This window comes from Pagrus pagrus, assembly GCF_965226575.1.
Source record: "Pagrus pagrus genome assembly, chromosome: 13".
Taxonomy (NCBI): domain Eukaryota; kingdom Metazoa; phylum Chordata; class Actinopteri; order Spariformes; family Sparidae; genus Pagrus; species Pagrus pagrus.
The window spans coordinates 28,811,708-28,838,671 of NC_140197.1; the positions used below are offsets into that span (position 1 = coordinate 28,811,708).

A 26,964-nucleotide genomic window follows, 5' to 3' on the forward strand; every position below is an offset into this window, starting at 1 on the left:
CATATATTTTCCTGCCTTGTGTACAAAATCCAAAGAAATCCGTAGTTTCATTCAAGGTAGAGAGTCAGAAAGTGAGGAAGGACGTCAGCGAAGGTGCTTCAGACAGGTTTATCAGCAGCAATGGTGGTTGTGTAACAGTGCGAACGAAACCTCACTCAACAATAAGTTTTCTTGCGTCACGTACCAAACTGTAATTTCATTCAAGGTAAGGTACTTTGTTGTGAGTTTAAAGTCACATTTCAGACTAAAAAGTTATGAATCTCAGATCAAAGTCAGATTAAAGTCGTGATTCTGTGAAAAAAAGAAACTATTTTGTGAGACGGAAAATCTGAAAACTCAAAAGTGACATTTAAGTCATCAATTTCAGAATAAAGTCATAATTCTTGGGGTGAAGTTGGTATTTGTAGAAGTTTCTGAGGTCATAAACTGACGAGATTAGTGAGTTTTATGAAATGTGATTAAATATTGTGACACTTTATCGCTCAAAGACAAATTTGAGATAAATTCTTGTGTCTGTGAAAAGGAAAACATCAACAAGACTGTTTCATGTGCTTTTATATGTAATTTATTCTATAGAGCGTCCTGTCTTGTATCAGGACCCTGAGTGTGTACTGAAGTTTGTAATACATCAGAATACAGTATCTATAGATTCATGAGGAAATTTTCACAATAAAAGCCAGAAGTCAGCGTTCATCTGTCAGATTTCAGACAAAAAGCAGATTTCTTCTAAAGATCAGTCTTTGTTGTGCTTTAAATCACAACCTTTCCCCCACATATAGCCCTTTACACACATCCATCCAATTATAAGTGATTTTACTTTGAAAGTCAGAACAGAAATTTCCCACTTTGTGTCAAACAGCAACTGAATCCTTCCTCCTCCTCCTCCTCCTCCTCCTCCTCTCCGCTCTGCCATTTGATTTATAAAGTCAACCAGCTCAGGCATGTTTTCACATCTCACACACACACACACACACACACACACACACACACACACACACACGCACCGCGGACACTGATTGGTGACTTGTGAGTGGATGCAGCTTGTGTGCGCGCTGATGCGTGAATGTACACCAACAGCAGCGCCTCGCCTCTTACACACAATCTCTAACACACTTATCTTTTTTTTCTTCTCTCTCCACCTCCGCGAGTTATCGAGTGAAGCCTGGAGGTATATGACCGAAGCAGAGAGTGAGTGGTGGTGGAGGGGGGAGAAGAAGAAGAAGAAGAAGAGAAGAAGAGATGCCGATTGATAATTAACTGAGGTACCTGAATCAGTGACGTGGGTGGAGGGGTGAGAGGAGAGAGAGAGAGAGAGGAGAGAGAGAGGGGAGAGAGAGGGAGGGAGGCGGGCCGGAGAGGAGAGAGAGGTCTTGGCTCTTGTCTTGCTGAGGCTCTTTGATTCAGTGGCAGAGGCTGAGACAAGCCCGTTACCGGCCACCGCTCCCCCGGTAAGTCTTCACCATCTTCTCCCTCTTTTTAAAAATCAAACCAAGTCTTCAGTTTTTATCTCTTAGTGGGGAAAAAACGGCGAAGTTAAAGCTCCGGATGGAAGAAAGTTCGTGCGTAAAATCGAGGCAAAAGAGGCGATTTTGGGTTTTATTTTGGATTTCTGTGCAACTCAGGAACACATACTGAATGTATTTTCCAGTCTAACAGCTCGGTTTTATGTTTAAAGTGAAATTAAAACAGAAAAAATGTCGAATCTCTTTCACTTTTTGGTGCTGAAGCGCGCAAAACACCCAAATGGGAACTCGGGCGCTGTCCGCGGTGCTGAACGCGCTCAAACTGCAGTTATGATCCAAACTCTTCTTTCTCTAATTAGTCAAGTTTCTTACTGATATTTTAATCCTAATTCATCGATTAAATCCCTCTTTACATTCTCCACAGTCTTAACTACGAGCTTCAAGATCAACAGCTCCCGGCACAGAGAAGACAGATTTCCCAGGAGGACATCGGCTCTTTACGCGTCTCTGCACCAGAAATCAAAGAGAGGACATTTGCCCAAAGCGAAACTTTTTCCGAGAAGAACCGGCTCTGCACTGGGTGACAAAGTCCAGACGATGCCTCCTTGTGTGTGTGATGAGCAGTCAAAGTCCGTCAGTGAACGCTTGGCACACGAAGGAGTAGCTGCGATGGAGAAAGCCGTCAGACGCTCCAGTCGGTAAGAAGAGTGACACTCCGAGAGGCAGATCCGTCAGAAGAAGAGTGGAGGCCGAAGAACAAACACCAGCGCGTCCTCAAATGATGGGGATACAGCACCTTCTGCTTCTTTTGATTTACTTAGACCCGCTGAATGTCCTGTGCGCCGCCACCGCCAATAAAAAGAGCAAAAACCCGCCGAGGAGAACCTCAAAGGTGAAGGAGGTCAACGGCAGCACCACTGCGGTCCCGCTGGCCGCGGTCGTCCCGGGGAGGATCACGCAGGTCCAGGCGCCCACGGTGCAGCACGACACCTGCCTGGGCTACTACGACGTGAGCGGCCAGTACGACAAAGAGTTCTCCTGCAACAACACCGACCACCGCTTCTGCTGCGGCAGCTGCTTCCTGCGCTTCTGCTGCGCGGACCGGGGGAAGCGGCTGGAGCAGAAGATCTGCACCAACTACAACACACCGGACTGGATCAAAACCCAGCCCCCGTCACCGGCGCCAACAGGTGACACGTACGACCCGGAGCTGGACCAGACCAACACCACGGTGTACATCAGCTGCGGGGTCGTTGCGCTCATCATCGCCATTGGGATTTCTGCTAAAGTTGCCTATGATAAAGCCACCAAGCCGCCTCAGGAGATGAATGTACACAGGTGAGATCTCTTCTTACAACATTTCATAGATGATGAGCTGTTTAAAAAAAAAGCATAAAATGTGCACAGGATGTGGTTTTTGCGCAGGATGTGGAGCTTAACGCACCAATGTGTTCCTGGAGATGTGTTTCTAGTGCGCTCACTGCGTTAATGTTTGATCGTTTTAGTAAGAAAACGTGTTGAATTCATCTTCCTCTGCTGAAAACTGCATTAAAAACGACTTCACACTGTCACACAACACTGCGTGTATCTACTGTTTGGTGCCCGTCCGCGTAAAACTGTAAAAACATGACTGACATTTCCCTTTAAGTGAACATCTGCAGCCTACATAACTCACAGCGTCGATATCACGGGTTCAATCAAGCTCCTGCCCTTTAACACGTGCCATTACTCTCCTCCCCAGAGCCCCCCTGTCAAAAAATGTCACCATTGTATACCTTTCTATGGTACACATCCCATCCCAGTCGATCCCAGGAGGGGGAGGCCGTGGTATTTTGTGTCCGTGCAGCCTCAGGGGGGATGAAGTAAATGCCACTGAAAGCCATTATCAGTGAGCACGTTCACCGTGATGGGAGTGGTCCCTGCTACAGTGACAATATGTTTGAATCCTCCAGGCACCCATAGCGGTCAGAGAATTGCTTGATGAGCGTGAAAGCAAACATAGAAAAAAAAGATGTCCTGTGGCCATTTCAGCCAGCAGCCGAACAAATTGCTGCACAGGGATCCTGATCACCACGACACCAAATGATTTCTTAATGTTGGAAGTGATTTCTTTTCATTTTTTAGATGTTATCTGCAAACAAAACCTCCCAGAGAGACTCAATAGATTCAAAACAACTCAAATTGACAAATTATGGCAATAACTTAGCATTTTAAGTGTAAGTGTGTTTAAATGCATCCAGAGAGCTTCCAAAAACTTAGTTTCAGATCTTAAATTTGTCTCAAGAACATTACATTTTCTCGACAATCAAAAGTTAAAGATATAATCTGAACATTTCTGCATTAAAATGTCAAAATACGACGAGAAATCTGTAATTTCATTCAAGGTAACGGTTTCATTCGGTCGCCTGTCGCTAAAACCTCTGAGGAAACGTCAGATGATGCGTCAGAGGGTGGGGGAGGAAGTCGGCGAAGGTGCTTCACTGCCTGAGTGACGTCAGACATTGCTGGTGGTTGTGTAACAGTGAAGACAGCAACTCCCATGATCCCGCGCTACATCATGACGTCAGAGGTCCGAATTTTCTAGTGCACGGTGTCGAACGTGAACAAAAAAACCTGTCTGACACACGAGTGAAGCCTTAGCAGTGCAGCATGCGTGAATATACAAACGAGTCAAAGGAGGGGAATCGCACACGAGGTAACAGACGCCATGAAGCATTCACAACCGTCTGCGATACATCCTACCTCCTCTCCCTGGGTGCTGCCATTGTTGTGACGTCAGACAACTGCTCCCTCGTGAAGTCGGGGCTCATGAAGTGGCATTCGATTGAACTTTTCCTCGTAGGAAGTGAAAGTTTTGAGCTCCGAGTCGTCTGGAAGGCGGCACGACTATTTAGTTTCCCTTGTTTTGACCGACGAACTTATTACAGAAGGTGGGGTCATTACGTCACCAAATCTCACCTTGGTGCCAGACTGTGGTGACGGCTGTATTGAAGTCTATGGGAGATGCGTGGAGAAACACTAAAACCCAACAGATCTACGTCGTTTGACTTCTGATGAAGAAACGCATCCAGGAAATGAAAGAGCACACTTCAGAGAGTAGATTAACATCTGATTTTTTTATCCACGCATTGTTCCTTTCCTCACATTTGTGTAAGAAAGGCTCCTGTTCACGCTGCTGCTCACAGTGTAATTGCAGTCTCATCAGCGGAAATCAGTCAGACCTGCCTCGTTTGATCACTTGAGGGCAAAATCAGTCGTTAACCTCCTCTCTGAAGTGTGATGTTTCATTTTCTGGAGGCATTTCTTCATCAGAAGTCAGACGACGTAGATCTTTTGGGTTGAAGTGTGTTCCTCCATGCATCTCCCATAGACTTCAATACAACCAGCACCGCAGTCTGGCCCGAAAGTGAGATTCGGTGACGCAACGACCCGTTCTTCTTTTACAAGTTCCTTGGTTTTGACTGACTGAGTCATGAGATTGATAAAAATTGACCTGCCTTGACTTGAGAGACCTCTAGTGGCAGAGTTTTCCATTCATTCAAAAAATAACACGTCAACTCTTAATCAATGACAAATGTCTGAGGTTTGATCAGCTGTGATTGACAGGAGCTCTGCCACATTAGTCAACAACCCCCCTAACTGTTAAGAGACTTGGATTCAAATGATGCTGATGCAGAAGTATGTGACATCACCTTTTTCAGACGGAGCCCCGCCCACGAGACATGTGACAAACAGTTTGAACGTTTGCCACTCAGCTGATTGAGTCAATACGTTTTTCTGGGTCGTTTCGGGACGACTAATCCTGCTTTTAACTATTTTGATTGATTTGTCGCCATTTTTCATCCAAAATATCAAACATTTGGTGGTTGTACTTCTAAAATACGAGGATTTGATGCCTCTCATCGTTTTTCATGATACTCGACTGAACTTCTTTGAGTTTTACGACACAAAGCGAGCGATTGGAAGAAGTCAGCTTTTGGCATTTTCACAATTTTACGAGTTTTGAGAGCAAATGATTAAATCGATAATAAAAATGATGGTTAGCTGCAGCCCCTCGTAACACTCCATGCATAAAGGTTAGTGTATTGTGAGGAAAAGCCTGAGGCAAGATATGACATCACCTTTTCCCAGCTAGGCCCCGCCCACTTCATCCCAGAAGTACAGTAAATCCGTCATGTGACAAACTGCTTGAATGTTGACGGATTATTTTGCGTTCATGTCGGACTCTTTGCTCCCAGAGAGAAGCTGACTGACAGATAATTTAACTTATTGAAATATTTTTTGAACTACTTAGTCTTTTTTTAACCAAAATGTTAAACATTAGGTGGTTTTACTTCTAAAATATGAGGATTTGATGCTTTTTCTCATCTTTCATAATACTGAACTGCATATCTTTGAGTTTTTTGGACCCAAGGCAAGCAATTTTAAAAAAAGGTGTCAGCTCGGTCTACGGGAATCTGTTTTTTAAGAGTTTGTAGAGCGAATGATTAATCAATCATTAGCTGTAGCCCCACCTGTAACACTCCAGGCATAAAGTAAAGGTTAGTGTAAACATGTTAAACATGTTTTGGGTGTCTCGATGGTTTGATGCATATCTTCATCTTGTCCACTCGTCCCAAAGTTCAAACACATGCAGGTCAGCTGAAGAGGAAACCTGAAATTGAATGTGCTCGTCTCAGAGTGGTATAAATATCTCAACTATCCGTACTCTTCATCCCAACTGACGCAGGCATTGAGGATGCAAAAAAAAATTGGATAAATGGACTTTTAATTGGGGTGACGACCAAATAAAATTGCATGTTTTCCACCCACAATCATCGCCTCTTAGTCACTGCTCTTACACAAGAATCACCTGAGTCACCTGCCATTAAGAGTCCATTTTGGACGGAGCAGAGGAGGTACTGATTTAAAAAAGACATGAATATAATTGAGCATTGTTGCCTCGGTCATTAAACTTTGGTGCCTGCTGCTTTGGAAAATGTCAAGGGAGATTACTCAGCTTCCTCGCTCAGCCAAACACGGTGACACGTTCCTGATAAAAGAAAAACAAAACAATCCAAATTGGAGCCCTGACGACAACACAAAGGAGCTCTTTCAGTAGATCAGTTGTAGATTAAATTTAAGCTCCAGCGATCGCCGTGAGTGTCTTTTCAGAAAAGTTGGCACAGTCAGCTTTTAATATCCATATGGGCTCGTGAGTTTTTTTATTTCAAACACAAAAGGAACAACAAAGCTCCTGATGCAGCACTTTTTTTCCATCCCTGCTCTGAGAAATGAAGAGATGCTGAAGTTTATGTCTTCATACATCGCACCTCTGTTGTCGCCACTGGGCGTACTTTCAAGTGGATCAACGCAAATGGCGCCACTTCAATATGAGCGGTGGCCGTGAGAGTTTATAGAGAGCCGACATGGCTTCCTGGGCGCTCAATAGTCTCTTTTTTTCTTTTTTATGATTTGTTTATTTTTTCACCGACCGTTTGGCACACAGAGCTGTCGTAATGATGTCTGCTGGAATAGACCTCAGAGGCTGGCAGCACACATTCACGCTGACAGCCGTGACCAAGAAAGAAGTAGTGGAACATGGGATTAGCTTTATATTTGGCAAGGGCCCCGCTCCTAAAAAGTGGGAGCTTCTGTTGTTAATTTCCGGTGCTTCTCGAATGTCATTTAGACTCCTACCTCTGCGACCGAGGGGAGGACTGTGAGCAGAATACTGAGCCGCTGGCAGACCTTTGCTGTTTGGTCCGTGACCTTCACCGAAACACAAGAAAATGCCGAGTGAGAGCTGAAGCCAGTGATTTGAACAGGATGTATTGATCACCTTCTTGCAGAGCAAACCCAAGATGCAATTTATGCCGGCAAGGTGGTGAGAATAATGCTCGGTTCTCCGATTGCAGGACCCGAAAGGCAAACTGTGGACGGGCAGAAATAGAAGCAGACAGACACAAAGTTCAATGGAAAATGGACAGAAAAGGGCAAAGTTTGTACAAGAAGTCTGCGGTTAGGATTTAGAGCAGATTTTATGTGTTGGACTATAAAGACCATCAGAGTCTTGTTTTGTTGATTAGATTGATTGTTCTCCTATACCATCTAGATTCTAGAAAGTTGACTGTCTCAAAGGTGAAGGCTGATGTTCTGTGCTTTTGTTTCTTTCAATAATGTCCGATGAAAACAACAAAACCCAATAATGTCTCACAATACTTTATCTACCTCGTCTGCTGCCCTCAGGCCAAAGTACTGATCCACCATTAAGACCTGGATGCATCGTGTTGCTTCTCAGGTTTGCTTCCAATTTTGCCCAGTTACAGTGAAACATTCCCCCTGCGGACCAAAAAGCTTTTTCCCTGTAGAGCACCATTATAAAAGAGACGTCTGTTAAACTGACAGGACGCCTCGAACTGCAAGAAAGGTAAATGACTCTTTATTATGATTTTCTGATCCATGGAGGTTTTATATTCATAAAACGTTGCTTGATTTAGCGATTTAAAAACCTATGGCATCATCAAAATGTGAAGTCTGTGGGCCGCATAACCAGGAAGTAAACTTTTTGAAGCGTATGCGCCATGCCAGCAGTTCTCATTGGACTGATTTGACGTCATCTTTGCATTCAGTGTTAACGGTGCGTTCACGTGCTGTCGGATTTATTGGAAAAGGAAAATTCACATGAATGCCTTCAAATCGGAACAACATCTAGGAAACCTGAAAAAAAAGTTGGCACGAGTTGACGTCACATGAAGCTGAAACACGGCAGATGAAAGTAAACATTACGTTGATGTTAAGATGCGCTTCCATGTCACTCAAATACTGGAAACAGTCGTCAACGTCTTGCTTAAATGCTCTGTACCGCTACTGTACATAAGAGTAGTTGTGGCGTTCCCCAGGGGTCCGTTCTCAGCCCACTGTCGTTTTCACTTCTGAACACTTTCCTGTATATCTTTTTGGTTCTGCTTTAATTTTAAAATCTTTACATCAGATACTAAAAGGAAATAAATGATTTTGTGTCAGAACATTTCACAGATTTGTTGACTCCTTACCTGCCAGTGTGTCACCTTAGATCTACACTGGAGCTCTGCTGCTTATTTTTAGGTCTGGTTCAAGACAAAGGGTGACCAAGCCTTCAGTCAACACCTATATATACACTCAAAGATATCAAACTAACATCTTATAAACAGCTTTTGTCAATATTTCATATGTTTGATTTGATATATTTTTCATCTAGAGCCAACAATATTCTTCTATACAAGTGTTTTATTTCATTTTTTAAAAGTTTATTTTTCTTTTTTACTGTCCTTTGTAAAGCTTTACAAAATTTTATAAAGTTGTCACACTTATCAGTATTTATCTTCACAGTTTAGCAATCCTTGTTAAAAGGTTTTAGGTCTCATTACCAGTGTCAGTATTTGACAGGGAATTCTTACAAATTGGACCTTTAAACTCTCAAATATTATTAGTGTCATCCCCAAAATTCAGTATTAATCAGGCTCTATTCGGAGTATAAACAGTAACAGCATTTCTGACTAATCCTCATACGACTTGATGTCAATTAGAAGTTCTTCTTGCTTCTGTGATTTCATTTCTGGGACCAGATGTTGTTCCATCTTATAAAACATATGTTAAAAGTCGGGCCTGTCCCTGCAAAACTACTGTAGATCCCTGCTGCACACGACATATCCGCCAACTGGGACAATGCAAAAAAATCAGGTCGCCTCCATCTGCGAAAAAGAAAACGGCTAAAGTGTGCTCATCCTGGAAGGGAAATGCTATTAATATATATACTGTATCTCCCAAAGTCACAGAGTTCTGGAAAAGTGGACTGTGTGGTTCCTTTAGGTTGACATTGACACAGTTAAATCGGCCTCTCATTTCCTTTAAGAAGACGCAGCGCTGGTGGTCCGTCGCAGTCGAGTGTCACTGTGCCTCTAAAAGTTGGAATTGGTGAACTACTGCTTGTATTTTGAGGCTGAAGAGGAGACACCGACTTAACTTTCAATAAATGGGCTTTCAGCTTGCGTCCGGCACACATAATAGGACTTGTCTGTACCTTGTGTACCAGGCTATTGAAACTCCCTAACTCCCTCGTGACTGTGGGTGTAATTAGGATTTCCTCTCTGCCTCGCTTCAAACCTCTATGATTCAAATTGGAGCTAAATAAATTAGGAAGACCTTTAGGGGTTGAATAGCAAGGAGAGAAAAAAAAGAAAAGGTTGGTAATTGGAAAACATTTCAGTTTCAGTATTTTTTTTTTTCACTTTTCAGAGCCCTGGCAGACATTCTGAGGCAACAAGGACCGGTTCCAATATCTCAGTACGAACATGAAAACATCGCAGCGATTGATGGGTCGCCCAAAGACGAGACGCCGGTCAGAACCTCCAAGAATCATTACACACCTGTTCACGGCAAGACATCAAACCACGGTAGGAAACCCTGCTCTGCTTTTATACAGAATAACAGCTCTGAATGCCGAAATGTTTTGTTGCACATGCTTACTCTGGGAATTGGGTTGCTACTGCACAAATGATTGATATGTTAAACTTTACATTTCTTTATGGTGCAACTTTAGATTTGTTTAGTCTTAATTTTCCAATTGTATGTAGGAAAAAAAAAGCAAACAGTCTGTGTTCCAGACAGGATGTGAACTCAGTTGTCTTGAGCGAAAGTCCAATAATTGACCCATATAGCCATGACAGCTCTCTCCAGAGGTGATCACTTTTTTCCAGAAGTTTAAACGATGGTCCTGGAGCAGCATTAATTATGATGTTACAGGATAACATCTCCTCAAACATGACCAGAGATGTCATGATGTTGGGTTAAAAAACACTTAGTTTTGTCGCCACAAACTCAGCTGAACATTGTCCCGAGGAATCCTCAAAGTTCCAGTTGCTCTCTTACAAAACATGAAACATAGTCTTGAACAGGGGTCACTGGCTTGCCAGCCTTCCTACAACTCCACCACAATCCTCTCCACCTCCTGATATGAAAGTCAGTTCATATACATGTTACGTGAACATTTTAGTCTGACGACTGCTCTGGGGAAAGAGCATGTTTGAAAACCAAATGACTGTCTTATGTGAAGCTTTCTCTGCACGTCCATTTAAAAAAAAAAAAAAATCCAACTTTACATTACTACGATGGTGTTAAGCTTAAGTGTTGTATAGAAAAACTCTCTGCTTTCCTAAATCTGCCACTTCCTTTGATTGACATCCACTGAAATAGATGGACGGGCTGTGAATCTTAAGCTTCTTCTCTCCAAGAGAACATATAAGGAAATATATAGTGAATTAAATGCAATGCTGCAGTCCCATAAGCCTACTCAGCATTGGGCTCAAAATTGAGATGCAAATTATCATCTTCTACGGGAGACGCGTGCTTTCTTGTCCAGAGATAATTCTGTCGTGCAATGCTGTTCCTCCTACTTTTATCCGCTCGGTCTCCAGATCCCTGCTCCAGGGATCAGCTCGTTTGCTAAGTGCCCTAGTATGGTGTCCCAGATTCAACAGTGTTATGTTTCACTCTGGTGTCACCCTGCCTCCACCCCTCTCTTTCTCCATCACCGCTGCCACCACCCAACATGGAGGGAATGTGTCAGAGCAGAGCTGATACAGACCGTTCTGAGCTGCTTCTCTGCAGCAGAATGATTGTTCAGGAGTTCAGTCTTTAGGAGGAGGAGATAAGTTCGACGTGTGTTCGCCGACAGATGGTCCTGAATTATTTTGACTTTGTCGTACATCTGCTGCTGTATTTAAAGCATCATCATCATCATCTTTAAGATGCAGCTTTCCATTTTTTTTAGGTCGAATTTTTTATTTCTCTTTTGTCACAATGCTTATGCTCTGCACAAAAAACACTTTGTTAGGGTCAGGAAAGCATCTTCATTTGGCTTAAAATACTCGTTTTAGTGGCCTCGCTCACAAATGGAGATGATACGACTTCCCTTGAAAACTTGCAGGTTTTGTCCGCAAAAAACAAAAGATGGAAATGTGTCCACAGCTCCTTAAAGAAAAAAACTGGGCCGCACTTTTATATACATTATCTGTCCCTCTATTCTTTATTAGTAAAGTTACAATTCGCTCACATGTGACCAATAAGAAAAAGTGATTGACTTTACATACAGTGGAGCCCCTTTAAAACAAAGTTTGTTTGGAGTAAGTAAAATAAGGACTAGTAGAGAAGCTAACTGGAGAAGTTGAAGCCAGCAGGGCTGGACAGACAGAAGTAGCGCCACTAAGACTTGATTATCCACCGGGCAAAATGGGCAACTGTCCCAAATCATTAAACCTTCATGAGATCCAAATGCTCCAGGTTCACTGTGGGGTAATTTAATTTATTGCAGACTTGTTTGCATGCACCACTGAAACACTGTTTGGCCAGAATTTATCGTGATTACCAGTGGAAGAAATTAGAGCGTCGGTGGGAGGCCACAGATCATTTGTGCCCCAAGGCTGTCCAGAGTGTTACCCTGGCACTGAGCCCCCAACTAATGCAGTTTCAACTTCATCTGAATAAAAAAAACACAAGACAGACAATATCACAATACTGGACAACTCAATTAACAGCCAGTTTCTTGGAAAGTAGTACATTATAATCAAAACTAAATCTATACCTTATAACCTTCATCGAGCTCATGCCTTTGCTGTATTTGTATCAGCAGCTGAAAAATGGTCTGCTATGACAACAGTTACCAGTGTTTCTTATTCAAACATGGCCTTTTAGATGTGTAAATACCACCTTTAAAAGAAGACGGTTTGAAAAATGTAACAGTCAGAGCTAATAAAGGTTTGCCCTCGTGCTAATTGTGCACTCATATTTTATCATGACTACACGCTGGCGGCTACAGAGCCTCTGTTTCGAAGTGCAAACACAGAGCAAAGATTACCCGTCTGTGTGATTCACAAAGCCACACATTGTCATTTTGTTCATTATATGATAAACGCCCACGGAAAAGATGTCCTAATTGTCCAACCTGTGTCATATCAGCCTCCTATTGTTTGCTGGGTGAACAGTACCGGGACGTCACATGGCCGGGGTGAGTGCTTCTGAGCGGAGAAGCCTTCAGAGAGGAGGGTGGAGGGAGTCCAAGCAGGGATGGAGGCACTCCAGGGGAGACGTGACTCAGATTTTATGACAACAGTGATGTGAATTTAACAAAAAGGATAAAAGACTCTGTTCTTCTGTTAGTGTAGAAATGGTCAAAGCTCATTATATTCATATTTATAATGTGACTGAAATGTCCCAGCTTGCATTTTAAAGGATTATTGGGTAAAGTTTATAATTAGTTACAGGCTGAGGTTAGGAACAACCCAATCACAAGAATAAATGTTGGCAATGTATGTCCTCACAATGCTGTGCTTATGCTCTGGTTAGGTTGAGGCACAAAACTACTTGGTTAGGTTTAGGAAAAGATCATGTTTTGTGTTAAAATACCTGATTCTGTCCCCACAAACATGGCTGGAAACAGAAACCGCCACCACCACCATCCACTCCTCATCTGGACATTGAAGTCAGGTCATACACATGTAATTTGAGGATGATATGAAACATATTGTAGAAATGTACAAATTTAACATCTTTGGTTCGCAGAAAACATGAAATGAAAACATTTTCTTCTACCGACTCATGACAAAAGAAAAGCAGTTTACAATAAAGATTTTTCTCATTATATGCAGATGACTTCTCTGTTTATACGGAAGTTCAGTTGAAATGTCTTCTTCTACATTATTAGATAATAAACCCAATCGCCAGAATAAATGTTGGCAAAGTATGTTGAAACATTACATTTCTTCAATCATTTTTTTTCAATCACAACCACATCTAAAGTCCCGACTGAAATTAAACGGGAATAAACTGAAGGTGTATAAAGGTGCTTGGAAATTAAGGAGTGCAGATTATATAAACAGCTAAAGAAACCTGCAGGCACCAGACTATTAAAAGCCAAGCAAGACTTATAAATAAGCACGGCGCTGATGTAGGTACCAGAGTTGACGTTGACTTTTGATGGTCACTCAACTTTGGTTGTTGAATGCTCATAATTTTGATCAACTAGAAAGGACAAGGCTGGCAAGAAATCTCAACAAAGCCTAAACAGAGCAGAGTTTCAAGGACAGATTCAAAATGAGAACGACTCGACTCTCTTAAGCCTTCACAAAAAGGCCGTTGTCACACTCTGATTGGCTGTGAGGGGAATACCCCAAGCTGCTCTCACTCATTAATTAGGAGCCGGTCTCCAGATCCTGCACACAGGTGATCTGAATTCACTGCACTCAATCCAGAGGGACAACGAAAAAGATAGCAAGTACCACATGATGGCAAAAATGTCCAGTAGTTTCACGCTAAACGGTGGTCTCTGTGGTCCAACATTTCTTTCACACCCCGACATGAAGCTCAGCTCATAATACGTGTAATTTAAATGTGATGTGACAAATATTGTAGGAATGTCAATATGATACGCACAAATTTTAACGTATCCATCGTTTTTGAGAAAAATTGGATTGACGTTCGTAATTTGTGGTTAACTCAAAAGCAAAAAAAAAACACATTTGGTGTCGATATTGTATGCTCAAGTCCACTTTTGAGAGCTGCAGTCTGCCTGTGTGGTAAAAAAAATGGGTGTTTTTCTTACAAATTCTCCTTCACACCATTCTGTGACCTCATGATGTTTCTCATTGTGGTCAAGGATAAGTGGCTGCGAGGAGAAAATGATCCTCTTCAGGTTCATAAGATGGCTCTTATGAGGGTCAGCCAGCAGCTGCAGCCATTCTTCGTCCTGGAAACCACCTCCTGGGTCAGACCTGAGAATAAAGATAGATTTTAATAGATATTTTCGTGACGCTGATGTAGAGTCATAAAAGAGAATCAAATAGACTCATTTCCTCTTTTTTAATCCTTTTTTTATTGCTCCTTCTTATACACTGAGTGATAAACGCTGACTGTAAAATCATTATTACAGTTCAGCCAAAAGAGAGAAATTTCATGGTATTTTTTTTACCAGAACGTTCAATAAAAAGAGGCTGATGATGTGGAGCAGTGGTGGATTCGTGGATTTGAACAGAAAACATCAGCAGTATGTGATGTGAAGTCGTCCCACTCGATCTTCCGGAGGAGACATTATACCCACGTGTGATGCTGCGGCGAGGATAGCACTCTCCAGAATTGTCCTGCAGTGAGCATTATCACTTCAATTTCCCAGAGTTCACTTCTCTTCTCTCATTTCGTGCTCGGAAGTTTCCACGGCGCTGCGAAAATAGGCGACAAATGTCTTCCACACATTGCAGAGAAAGAACGGGGAATCATCTCCGTAGGACGCTCACAGCAGCCGGGTTCATTTCGTCTTTTTAAAAGCACGCAGAAGTTCAGTGTGAGAGCAATTTTGGAGTGATATTTTCAGAGGATGACGTCATGCTGCTGACGGTAATGAGTTGGGATGTCTCAGTCAGCCTGCAGAGGAACAATTAGAGACTGTTTGTGTGTTTATTCATTCAGCTGAAAGCCGTTAAATTCCCTCCATCACGTCTTTGACATCTTTAACATTTTTACACAACAGAATTTAAACTCGCCACCATAATGTTTTGGACCCGACTGCAGGGATTTGCTCTCTTTCTCAACCACAGCACCATTAGTGAGGTCCAACACTGATGTCGGGAGATAAGAGCTGGCTCGGGGGGAGGTAAGCTCCGGCTCGCAGCTGGCCTTCCAGTTCATCCCAGAGGTGTTGGATGCGGTTGAGGTCACTGTGCAGGCCAGCGAATAAGTACAAGGATAAACACAAACTGTTGCCACAAAGTTGGAAGAACTTTATTGTAACTTAAACATATTGTATTGTGTAGCAATCGAGGAATAGTTTGACTTTTTTGACAGTTTACTTATTTGCTTCCTGGCAAGTCAGGGTAAGATAAGATCAGTATCTATCCCTGAAATGTGCAGGAACATTTGAAGTGTGAACGGGAGCAGGGATCAACGTTCAGGGAAATCTGCCAGGTTGTGTTTAAAATCTGTAACTGTAGCTCACTAATGAACATGGTGTCTTCTCTTTTATCATCTGTTTTACTGACTCACGTCTAGGAGTCTTGTCATTACAGTGAGGTTGCCAGGCAACCAGCGGAGACGAAGGAAAGTCACTGCTTGTATCCCACAAACTGTCGCACACATAACCCCAATACACCATGTGTCAGTTTAATGTTTTAATAAATAACCTGTATGTAGGTGAGCTTTACGATGCTTCAGGCAGAATATGAAGCAAATATTACAGTGGATCTCTGGGCTTTATGGATGCTTCATGAAAATACAAAGACGAGAGGAAAAAGTAAGGAGAGAACAGAAAGAACCGGAGTTTAAGGTCAGTTCTCAGTTGAGTCAGAGGCCGAGCTGAACGCAAACTCACAGACACATCCCTACAAAAAACAGCTAATGTGTGTATACTTGGTTCAACACGTTGGGCGTGTGGAGCAAATCAATCAGCAGGTAAATGCTGGGAGGTGGATTTTGTTACCGTTGAACAGAGCCAGGATGGCTTTTTTCCCTGTTTTCAGTCTTTATGGCTAAGCTGTGCTAGCACCAGCACCAGACCAACATTTATACAAACCATTCTGTCTGCACATGAAGACCGTCAAATGTGGTTGAAAGCCCTGGAAAAGTAGTTATTAGACCTTGAGTAAACAGTTGGACTTGCATTTCTATAGCGGTTTTCCAGCTTTACAACGCTTGTCACATTCACCCATTCATAGACTGATGGCAGAGGCTGCCATGCAAGGTGCCAGCTGCTCATCAGGAGCAACTTGGGGTTCAGTTTCTTGCTCAAGGACACTTCGACATGCAGCTGGGGGATTCGAACCCAGCGACCTTCCAATTGCTAGACGACCCGCTCTACCTACCGGCCTACAGCCGGCCTGGTTAACAGCAGCAGTCAAACCGTTTGTGTTAATACGTGACCCTCTTTGACATCAGCTCCTGTCCTGCATGACTGGAGTGCAGAAATGTGCACATTGAGTCACTAATGTGATGACTGTTCACTTTCCCAAAAGGCCAATTCAGATGTTACTTTTTTAGATTTTTGCTTTTTTTCCCATCACCAGATTCGACTTTTTATCTCTAAAATAAACCGCTTCGTCCTTCATTCTTGATGAAAACCATTTTAACAGAAAGGTTAGACCTTGTTTCATTATGCGGTGTAGATGAGGCAATTTTAAAGACCATTCTCAGAGATAATAAGGGGGCTATACATTTGTGCAGCCACATGGGAGCAATTTATATCACGGTCAGCATCTCCGGCTACCTGATTTCAGCTCCACGGTGCCGTCCTTGGAGCATGCGGAGGTTATGAATCACCCTCCGAGACATCGCATACATACTTGCTTACAAGACTGTGCTTCTTAAAAATCATTAGATTCTGCGAAATGTGTGAATTATTCTGATTTCTTTTAAAGGTCCCAAATTACCAGATGGTCAGAGTGCGTCAGTAATCGGTGTGTAGTCATCCTCTGGGTTTGTTAATAAGAAACAAACGAGCTGTGCTGCTGAAGCTCGAGTGCCAAACTTGCGGTTGTGATGAAGACCGGGCCGAACCGGTCCCAGGTGTTTCTTCTCATTATGATAATTTGAAATGCTGTTTGATCTCGGCTTCCCGAGGCCCAAAGGTCTGAGTGATGTTATTGACTTTGAAGTGGCTCCTCGGAGAAAGAGGCATTTAGCCGTTCACGAGTTAATGTAGACTAACAGAGAGAAAGAGAGAAACAAGGAAGACGTTTGATAAACTCTCCAGTTTTTGGATTTTTTTTTGTTGTTTTCCTCCTTTTTTTTGTCGATACTACATTCTTTAATTTCGTTGTAAGACCCGTCTGTGATTGACAGGACAATTGAATGTTGTCAGGGTGCTAGCAGGCACCTCGTCTTGCTCCTTTGTGCTCAGGCTGCACTCTTCAATTACAGCACTGTTTGGGAGTGGAGTTAACACAAACTGCATTAAGGAGAGATAATCCAAAACGTCTGTACCTGCCTGAGGTGCGCTGGCATCCTCGAGGACGGAGGCTTCAGTCTAAGATCAAGTGTGTCAAACCCCAGTCCGTTTGCCTCTGAGGAGCCAAAAGCATTTCCAATTATATTTAATATTTCACTGACTGTGCTGAAAAGAGAAGAGGTGTTTGATAAATGACTCATACGTTACGCTGATGCCCTGAAACCTGCAGATTGCATCGCTGGCATCCTTAAGCGACACATATTGACGAGCTGATCCCACCTGACAGTCAGTTTTGTCAGTTATGCCATTTTAGCCCTGTTTAGTATTCCTGTCATCTGCGGCTGCTGCTTTATAAAAGACAGGCGATGACGGGGGAATTGAGTACAGACACTGCTCGGTGTTGTGGCCGGCTCACAGCAGCATTTAAAATGCTGAAATTTGGCAGTGAATTCATTTAAATGGAAAAGGCCACCGTCAGTGGATTTGCTCATGGGGGGGGGGATGTAAAATCCACCTTTGCACAGAGTTAAAGTTAAGAGTTAAGCGCCATAGACCAACAGCAAACTGTAGGTCATGGAGTTGCAGAGCAGCTGGCTCAGGAAGTGGATTTCCTCGTTCTGTTAACATTTCAAATATCGATATCCTTCATTTTGCTTCAGATACAAACACAGAACATCCCAGATATTGTAACAAGCGCCCAGTAGAGGATCGGTTTTAATTATCTCAACTTTGTTTATGAGTAATCAGGTCTTGTCCATCATTTCTATGAGCCTGGGCCGCTGCTGAAGCTAATCAGAGGTTGCGAACAGAGCGGTAGCAAATACGAAAAGTTTCATCGTGTGGACTTAACGAGGCACCAGTTTGTGGATCCAAGAGCAAATTAATTTAAGCGGCACACTGTCAGTTTTTCAACACCAATATGTTTAGCTTTTCACCCACCATTTGGCCACACACAACAGACTTTAAGCCAGGTATTTGGATGTTTCCTGAAATGCACCCTGGGAGTCGTAGTTAACTTCTCCTCTCATATAAGCCTGTGTACTTTAACCTGTTATAAGACAGGTTTCAATGGCACCGATATGTTTTTTGGATGGACGATGAACTTACTGTCACTGACAGCCAACAAAAAATTCAGTCCAAGGAGAATTTTAGGGTCTTCATAATTATTTCCTGAATAAATGGATGAACAAAATGTCAGGGAGGGAGTGAACGACCCAGTACAGAGAAACTAAAAAGATATCAAAGGCTTGGTGACTGTCTAGTGCTAATATGTTCCTTGAAGGAAATTCCCCAGACTCCCTTTATAAAATCACTCAATTTAGTGAGTTTTCGAGTTAGGAGAAGCTTTACAACTTTGTGAAACACTGTCTATGAGAAATGTTTAATTGTCTGGGCCTTCTTGTAAATTCGGCATATGTTAAGTCCAGTTACAGTGAGTTCTTTCTTTCTTATAGATTGAGGACACGAGTATAATATTGTCATTGTTGTTATGCTGGGACATTTTAGTGCTTTAGAAATATTTGTTGGGACTCGAGACACCCAGCTTGAAACTCGAAAGCGAGACAATCCGTAATGTTGCCAAAATATTCATTTCCACTTTCTTCTCCTCTCACCAGGCCACTACGGGAAGGAAAACATGCGCAGCGGAGGCCAAGACATGCACAACTTCATCTCCTCCGGCTTTGTGACACTCGGACGTGGCCACTTGAAAGGTAAAGTCCAATCCTCATTATCGGTTTTTCACTTCACAGCTCCCTGAAAAAAAAAAAAAAAAACAAGTTCAGAATAATAAATCATCCGTCCGGTCTCGAAGCTACCGTGTCATGCTGTCGCTGTCTCTCTCTGCCAAATGTGTGAGTGTGACTTTTGTTCCAGCTCAGTGGAAGTTGGACTTTTTGCAAGATGTCACTTCAAGCCCATTCTGCGTTGTAAAGTCCACGCACACACATTTATTATCTATGATTAAATCCACACTTTCCCAATGACAAAGTAACACTTCCGCACTTGGTAGGCAGCCAGTGTGCCAGAGTGCAGCATGGCACAGCGGTAGATTTTCCCGCTATTGTCTTCCTTCGGAGTTGTAATGAACCGCGTGTCGGAGCGAGAGCGAGCTGTAAACAAGAGGCCTGTTGTTGTGTCTTTACAGCGCAGCACTCCATCGACGAATCGGGGCAGATGTCCTGGCAGGGCGATCTGGACATCCCCATGTCCTACGGTACGTTCTCCGAATGTTCTGCTCCATCGCCACACACCGGGCTTTCTGCTCGCACCTGATAAGAAAAGTCACACACACACACAAACACACACACACACACACGAGCCAGTCGAGTGCACTTGGCTGATAATCACGGCGCCGTCATCGGCTGCAGACTGCCAGAGTTGTAATATTTGATTTATTTGTGTTTTTTTCAGTTGGTGGTTTCGTGAGCCAAAATATTTTCCACCGGTGGTTTTGAATGAATGTGATTGACAGACTATTAAGATTTATTTATTTATATGTGTGACTTTGATGGACAGGTGAGGGCGTCATTAACAGTGAGAGTCTAGAGAGCTGATAAAAACACGTGTTAGGTGTCTGCAAGGTAAGTGAAAGTTCGATTCAGACACTTAATCTGAGGTGTTAATCTCTGACGGGTGGTTGTTCGATTTATTTATTCACTGATGTCGGTTTTGATTTGTATTCTGCATCCATCACATAATCAGTTCGATGTCGACGTCTCTTTTGTTGATGATATTTGAGCTATTACACACTGAATCCTTCTGAATCCAGATTTAACACCTCGTTTTTATGAGCTGCTTGATCCAAATTCTTGAAAGCCGCACATTATTTCCTGGTTCTGACTTCCTCTGGGTCTCTGTTATTTTGAAACACACGTCACTTTCGTTCAGCTTCTCCACACCTGTGTTTCAGTTCAGGTCCATGAAAACGTCCAGTTTGTTGCTCACGAGTTGCTTTTCACAGTTCTGTTGCTGCTCAAAGTGACATAAATATCCAGAGAGCGCCGAGACAAAAAGGTGTTTCTCCGTAGAAAGTTCTTGCTGTGTGTTTTATTGAACCGATGATTGTGACCTGACAGCTTTATTTCACAGTCTTTGTGATGAGGACAGATGGTCGCTGTGGAAATGGGTTTGCTATTGAACAGGAAAAGACTTCTGAGCGTCTCTTCAACTTGTTCCTACGCTGTCAGAAACAGGGGTACAGTAAGAGTCCACTTCTGTCCCCTAAGGTACGATCTACTCTAATGTGATGGGCTCAAATATTGGACCTCAAGGAAACCATTGACTTTTTTCCACTCGGTTTGACTCAGCACATCAGCCCAGCGCGGCAGGGATTTGTATTTCCATGACAACAGGGCTACCTGCTTGAAGGTGTGTCTTTATCTGATGAGCTCGGCTTGTGTGGTGGTCGGACGAGCGGCTGGAGACACAAAGGCGGCAAACAAAGCTCCACTAGTTTGTGGGCAAATATGTTTCATTTCCTATAAACTCTTCGCAATAAAAGTTCATATAAAAGCTTTTATTATGAAGCATTAAATCAAGAAATGTTGGATTTACATTTGCAGTTATTTAACACGACATATATGTACCGTTTTTTTAATTGTACCCTTTTTAACGGGTTGAAAAATGCCACCAGAGATACAGGACTGGGCTCTTTAAAGGTACAAACCACGAGGGTACAAATACATACACTATGAAGGGTAAAACAGCTGTAACTTAGAGGGTACTGCCTGAGTGGCGAGCCAATGTACCCCCAAAATAAACCTTCTTTTCTGAGAGTGTACAATCTCTACAGGGCAATAAACTTATGAGAGAACACAAGCACTCAATAAATCAGTGTTGAAGGTGAAAAGACCATTAACTTCCTGGTTAAAACCAAGGAACTTATCAAAGAAGGAAGGGTCACTAACGCTCGCTTTGGTGCCGGTTGTATTGAAGTCTATGGGAGATGCATGTAGAGAAACACTAAAACCCAACGTATCTACGTCGTCTCACTTCTGATGAAAAAAATGCCTCCAGAAAATGACCGAACACACTTCAGAGAGGAGGTCAACTATTGATTTTTTATCCACACGTTGTTCCTTTCCTCAGATTTGTTCAGGAAAGGCTCCTGTTCACGTTGTAATTGCAGTCTCATTAGTGGAAATCAGTAGTTAACCTCCTCTCTGACGTGTGTCAGACGAAGGAGATATGTTGGGTTGAAGTGTGTTTCTTCATGTATCTCCCAATGACTTCCATACAACCAGCACCGCAGTTCAGGGAAGTATGATTCTGGAGAGAGATCGTTTCATTCCCAGGTTGTCGCTTTCGGCGCAAAATTCATTCAAAAGCATCAGTATTTGACGACCTGAGAATGAAACTCACTCATCGGCCATCTTTCTCCAGAATTGCCTTTAAGTGGCCTTGTGAGACTTTTTCACGAGGGTAAATCTGGGGACATCTGTCTTGTTAAAAGTCCCAGCTCTGCTGCTGGTAATGAACTAACTGACAGTCATTGTTAGTGACGGGTTAAACATGACTCAACTGAAATAACTATGACACACTGAAGCAGGCAGAACTGAAACGTCTGTGTTTGATTCCCCCGCGCTGAGCAACTCCGAGAATTAAACAAACAACATTTGCCGTTTGGAAAAAGGCAGCGAGGAAAATAAGTCGGTGAGATTTTAAAAAAAAAGCTGTTTTTCTTTCCCCCGGTGTGAAACACACACACACACACACACACACACACACCACTAACTTTTGACACAACACCTGGAGGCGAATACTCAGCAGCAGGTTGCAAACAGCATGTCAGCGCTCGTGAACTGTGAATCACTTCTGTATTATTTCACTTTGCCACAGAGAGATTTGGGTTATAACACACATCAGTGAGGACTGGCTGTGTGTTGCAAGTCCTTAACTCAAAGATATAATTTAGATAAACAACTCTGCGTCTGCATTTCTTTGTATTGTCTTCAAACACAGTAATATTTTTAATTTTTACTCGAGGTAACAGTGTTTCATTTGGTCGCCTGCTGCTAGAAGCATCAGGTGACTCATCATAAATCCTCCCTTCCTTCCTTCATGAAATCAACTAGATATGTGTGTTAGCAGCTTCAGTCAAACACTAACATTATACTTTATAAAAGAGTGTGTGAGGCGGCGTCCCTCCCCCTGTACTCCACCCGTCACCCTCTCGCTGCACCTATTAGGAGACGCTCTGTGGCGGCCTGATGGCGGCAGCTGTCGTTTCAGAGCTGAGGTCCTGTCAGCCTCCATCCTGCCTGACTTAGTTTAACAGCTGGCTGTCGGCGGGCTCTCAGACCCCCCCCATCATCAGCAGACCTCCTGCAGCAGACTGACAGATGTGCACCGTGTCACCACCGAAGTAACTGCTGAGCAAACACCTCGTACCTCGAATCTGTAGATAACATCTGGAGTTAAACAGATCTGCAGGTCGTCCGACTGGACTCGGGTCAGAACTCTGCTTTTATGTGAAGAGGACTTTGTACATCGCTTCTCTGTAGTCTGCTATAATATGATAATGATCCACCTTTTGTTTTCCTCCTTCATTCGCTTCTCGTCTGTTCTCTTTAATATTTATAATTTCCACTCCTACATTTATCTGGTGGCTGACGGCTTTTATCTGTTGCCCTTCCTTCTTTCTTATCTTCACCTTTATGCTTCATCCTTCTCTGTATTTCCTTCTTACCTTCGCTTTTCTTTCTCCCTTCTTTCCATTTTTGCTTCTTTCCCTCCTAAATTTCTTTGTGAGCTTCCTTTTTCTTTTTGATATCATCTTTCCTTGTTCAATTTTTTTCCCCCCGCTTTATCCCTTCTGTCCTCGCTTAATCCTTCCTACCTTTGCTCCATCCTTTCCTTCCTTCCTTTATTCCTTTATTCCACCTTCTTCCTTTGGTTCCTCCCTCTTTCCCTACCTTCCTTTGCTTTATCCCTTCCTTCCTTCCTTCCTTCCTTCCTTCCTTCCTTCCTTATCTAATCCTCCTCGCTCTCTGCCTTGCATGGTCCCTTTTTTCCCTCCCTTCCTTCTATAGTTTTGCCTTTCCTTCTTTCTCTTTAACCTCCCTCGTTTTCCTCCTTAGATCGTTTCCTTCTTCTATGCTTCCTTCCTTCCTCCCTTCCTCTTCTCTACTTTTCTTTCCTTCAACTGCTCAGAAACAAAACAAAAAAAAACCCCAACACCCGACTCAGACTACCGTCCTAGAGATTTGTACTAACTGTTTCTATTTGTTGGTTAAATATTTGTATTCATGAGTTGAATCTGTGGGTGAGAGTATTTTTACACTGTGGCACATTTAATTACAGCCTCGCTTTGCATTTCAAACGTTGAACTTCTTCAGGCAAACACAACATTCACAGCGATTCCTAGAAACTCTCCCGCTCTCTAACGACGACCCGACCGCGAACTCGGCAGCGTGTGTGTAACGTGGGATTGTTTGCGTGGGCGCATCATAGTGAAGGAACAGTACACACAGTGCAGATCTGAGCGTACGTCAGGGCCTAACAAGCTGCTAAACAAAGCTCGGAGTAATGTTGTCATTAATATTCATGCGTCTGTGATGTAACACGACACTCGCAGCTCTGCGCCGATCCACATGAGCAGCGCCGGTTCTACCTGCTCCACTGTTTGACTCATGTGGTAGAGCAGAGTGTGCGAGGACGCCGCCAAGGCCGCGAGATGGATTCCTGTCCGATATGAGCGAGGAGCCGGAGGATAGCGGTGTGTTCACTGGCCCCCCGTCTGTCCGTCTCTATTGCCTCTGATGGATTGTTTGTAGTGAAGCGGCCATTTAACAGCTCTGGACTGCGGCGAGTTCAGTCTGACGGTGAGGCAAACAGCTGTCACGCAGGAGACGTTCAAACTGAGGAGCTGCACGGTGATTCATTGTGGCTGAGCTGCTTTAAAGTCGCCCTCCGGTCAGAAGCGTGTTTGTCTTCTTGGTCCTGCAGTCGAATGCTTGAGCTCTGAGTCAAACTCTGCACACACACAGGTTTTTTTCTACTTCACTGTAAACCTGTGAGATTAAATGACGCAAACTAGCTAATTTTTATGTATAAAAAGTACAAAGTTTGGTACGACGGGTAAAAAGCAACAAAAGATCCAAAATACACAAAGGTTAGGTTTCTTTTCTTTTCCTTTTTGTTAACTCGTTCCACCTGAAACTAGACATTAAAATTGCATTTAAAGAGACGATAAAGTGAAGGAAAGGTTAGCAAATGGATAGTTTAAGATTTAAGAAAGGTTATCAAAAGCAAGGAAGTACATTTTATTTCATTTCCAGGGAAATATTACACTTTGTACATCACTTCTCTGTAGTCTGGTATAATATGATAATAATCCACCTTTTGTTTCCTTCCTTCATTCCCTTCTCGTCTGTTCTTTGTCTTTTTAATATTTATAATTTCCACTCCTACATTTATCTGATGGCTGACAGCTTTTATCTGTTGCACGTCCTTCTTTCTTATCTTCACCTTTATGCTTCATCCCTCTCTGTATATCTTTCTTCCCTTTTCTTTGGCTTCCTTGTGTTCGTTTCTTTCTCCCTTCTTTCCATTTTTGCTTCTTTCCCTCCTAAATTACATTTTTAGCTTTCTTTTTCTTTTTGATATCATCTTTCCTTTTTCACTTTATCCCTTCTGTCCTTGCTTAATCCTTCCTACCTTCACTTTATCCCTTCCTTCCTTTCTTCCTTCCTTCTTTTCATCCCTTCCTTCATTTGCAAGCTTGAAGGAACCATCCTTTATTTACTGTACAAACACTTTATTCAGATAACATTTCCTGAGCTTTGATTGACTTTGTCCAAGCTTAGCTGCTCCTCAGGTTTATTTAATTGAAGGCATTTGTTTGTCTCTGACGGTGTTCATTCTTTAAATAGAGAGACCAGCCGTCTAAAACCCAAAAGGTTGTTCAACCGTTTTGCTTGAATTATGAAAATCGATCAGTAAATCAGAAAAAAAAACATTTGACTGATCGCTTCCACGTACCCACGGACGTCGGAGGTTAAACGCTCCCTTTTGTGCGTTTCAGCGATCATCTCCCAGATATCATTGTGTACAAACATTCCCGTCGTCCTCGGGGCTCGTTCACCGCTCTCCTTGCCTTCTCCGCCTGTGGCATCCACTGATGTGCATCCTGCTTAATTACTTTTTCATGAGTTGCTCCCTGTTTTCGTCCCGAGGGAATTGTCCCCCCACCTCCTCCTCCTCCTCCTCCTCCTCCTCATCCCAATCCACTTAAGGTGACCTTGTCTTATTGGGACGCGGTGCTGCTGCAGTGCTCCCACCTCCCCGCGCTGTAATCCCTCCAGGCCCTACAGTGAGTCTGTGCACGGCTGTGTAGCTGAGCGTGAGTGCAAATGGATGGCAGCCGGAGTGTGCCAAGTAGGTATCACTTGCCCAGTTTGCCTCCATTACCGAGTCCTTATATGTCTCCGTCTTTAGAGCGGGCGAGTGGCTCTGGACTGCAGCCGGCCGTAACTGAAAACTTTGATCTTGAGAATCGCGGATCAATAAATCATGTAATGTGACATCATCAGCACGCTGCACACTCATGTTTACTGACCTCGCTATGATGCTTTATATCGATTCAAAATTGTCGAGCGGTTGTGAGTCAAGTCCTCTCTCTGGATCGAGTGTTCAGCTCGCTGCTGCTGCTGCTGCTTCAGATCCACTCTGAAGCTTCAGTTTCAGTGTGGATTAGATGTTCGTTCGAACTGCAGCAACAGCTTCATGATGCTTTTAGTGTCCTGATCAGCTTTTAGTGGGTTGATAGCAGGTTTTGAAAAGCAGTCCACTGGTCCAACACTCCTGGACTCTCAAAGTTGATACAGCAGAACCAGAGATATCGCTATATCGAATCCTGCTGCCTACATTACCCACAATGCAACATATTAGCAGCTGATTAATTAAAAGGTTGTAGTCCCATTTCACAGCCAGGTATCCTTCAAGATTTGAGTCGAAATTCTGACTAAATTTTTGATAATAATCGATTATAAAAGTTATTTTTCAAGCAAATATGTCAAACATTTGCTGGTTCCAGCTTCTTAAATGTGAGAATTTGCCGCCTTTCTTTGTCATTTATGACAGAAAATGAGTCTTACGACTGTTGGTTGGACAAAAGAAGAAGTGAAATTGCGGGGAGCATTTTTCACAATGTTATGACATTCATTAGTTGCAATCCTATTTGTGTCCAGTGCCGATGCAGGAAGGAATTAACCCTGTAGAGGTCAGATAGCAGAGCTGCAGAGGTTAAAGGTGGTGGACGGGTCTGTCGACCAGAACTTGCATCAAATCACAAACCAGCAATTAACGTTTAGAAATGTATTTATCGTTACCACAATCTTTCCTTGACCTTGACCCGGTGTTAACCACAGCGACACTAACCATGTGTGGGTATTGTAGATTGTTTAAAACCACCGAACTAAATCTGGCACATTGAAGAATTTCTTTTTTATTATTTTGGAGCATTTTGTATCTTTTTGTGGAAGCAGAAAGTAAAGAAATGAGAGAAATTGAGGGCGAGAGTGATGGAGAATGAAGAACTGAGGGAAATTGCGG

The 26,964-nt window shown here is 43.0% G+C and overlaps 1 protein-coding gene across 5 annotated transcripts in view; it reads left to right on the top strand.

The window, feature by feature from the left end:
* Positions 1 to 1,066: 1,066 nt before the first annotated feature.
* Positions 1,067 to 26,964, top strand: part of LOC311268721 (shisa family member 6) — an 81,678-nt gene continuing 55,780 nt past the window's right edge. For 2 of the 5 annotated variants that reach the window (XM_084372515.1, XM_084372519.1), the window contains exons 1-5: positions 1,068 to 1,448; positions 1,888 to 2,801; positions 9,720 to 9,877; positions 19,026 to 19,121; positions 19,556 to 19,624. In XM_084372515.1, coding sequence (XP_084228641.1) covers positions 2,242 to 2,801; positions 9,720 to 9,877; positions 19,026 to 19,121; positions 19,556 to 19,624 — 883 coding nt within the window. In that variant the 5' untranslated portion in view covers positions 1,068 to 1,448; positions 1,888 to 2,241. Of the gene's footprint in view, positions 1,449 to 1,887; positions 2,802 to 9,719; positions 9,878 to 19,025; positions 19,122 to 19,555; positions 19,625 to 26,964 lie in introns of all 5 variants that reach the window. The other 3 variants (XM_084372516.1, XM_084372518.1, XM_084372517.1) reach the window with 3 other exon arrangements.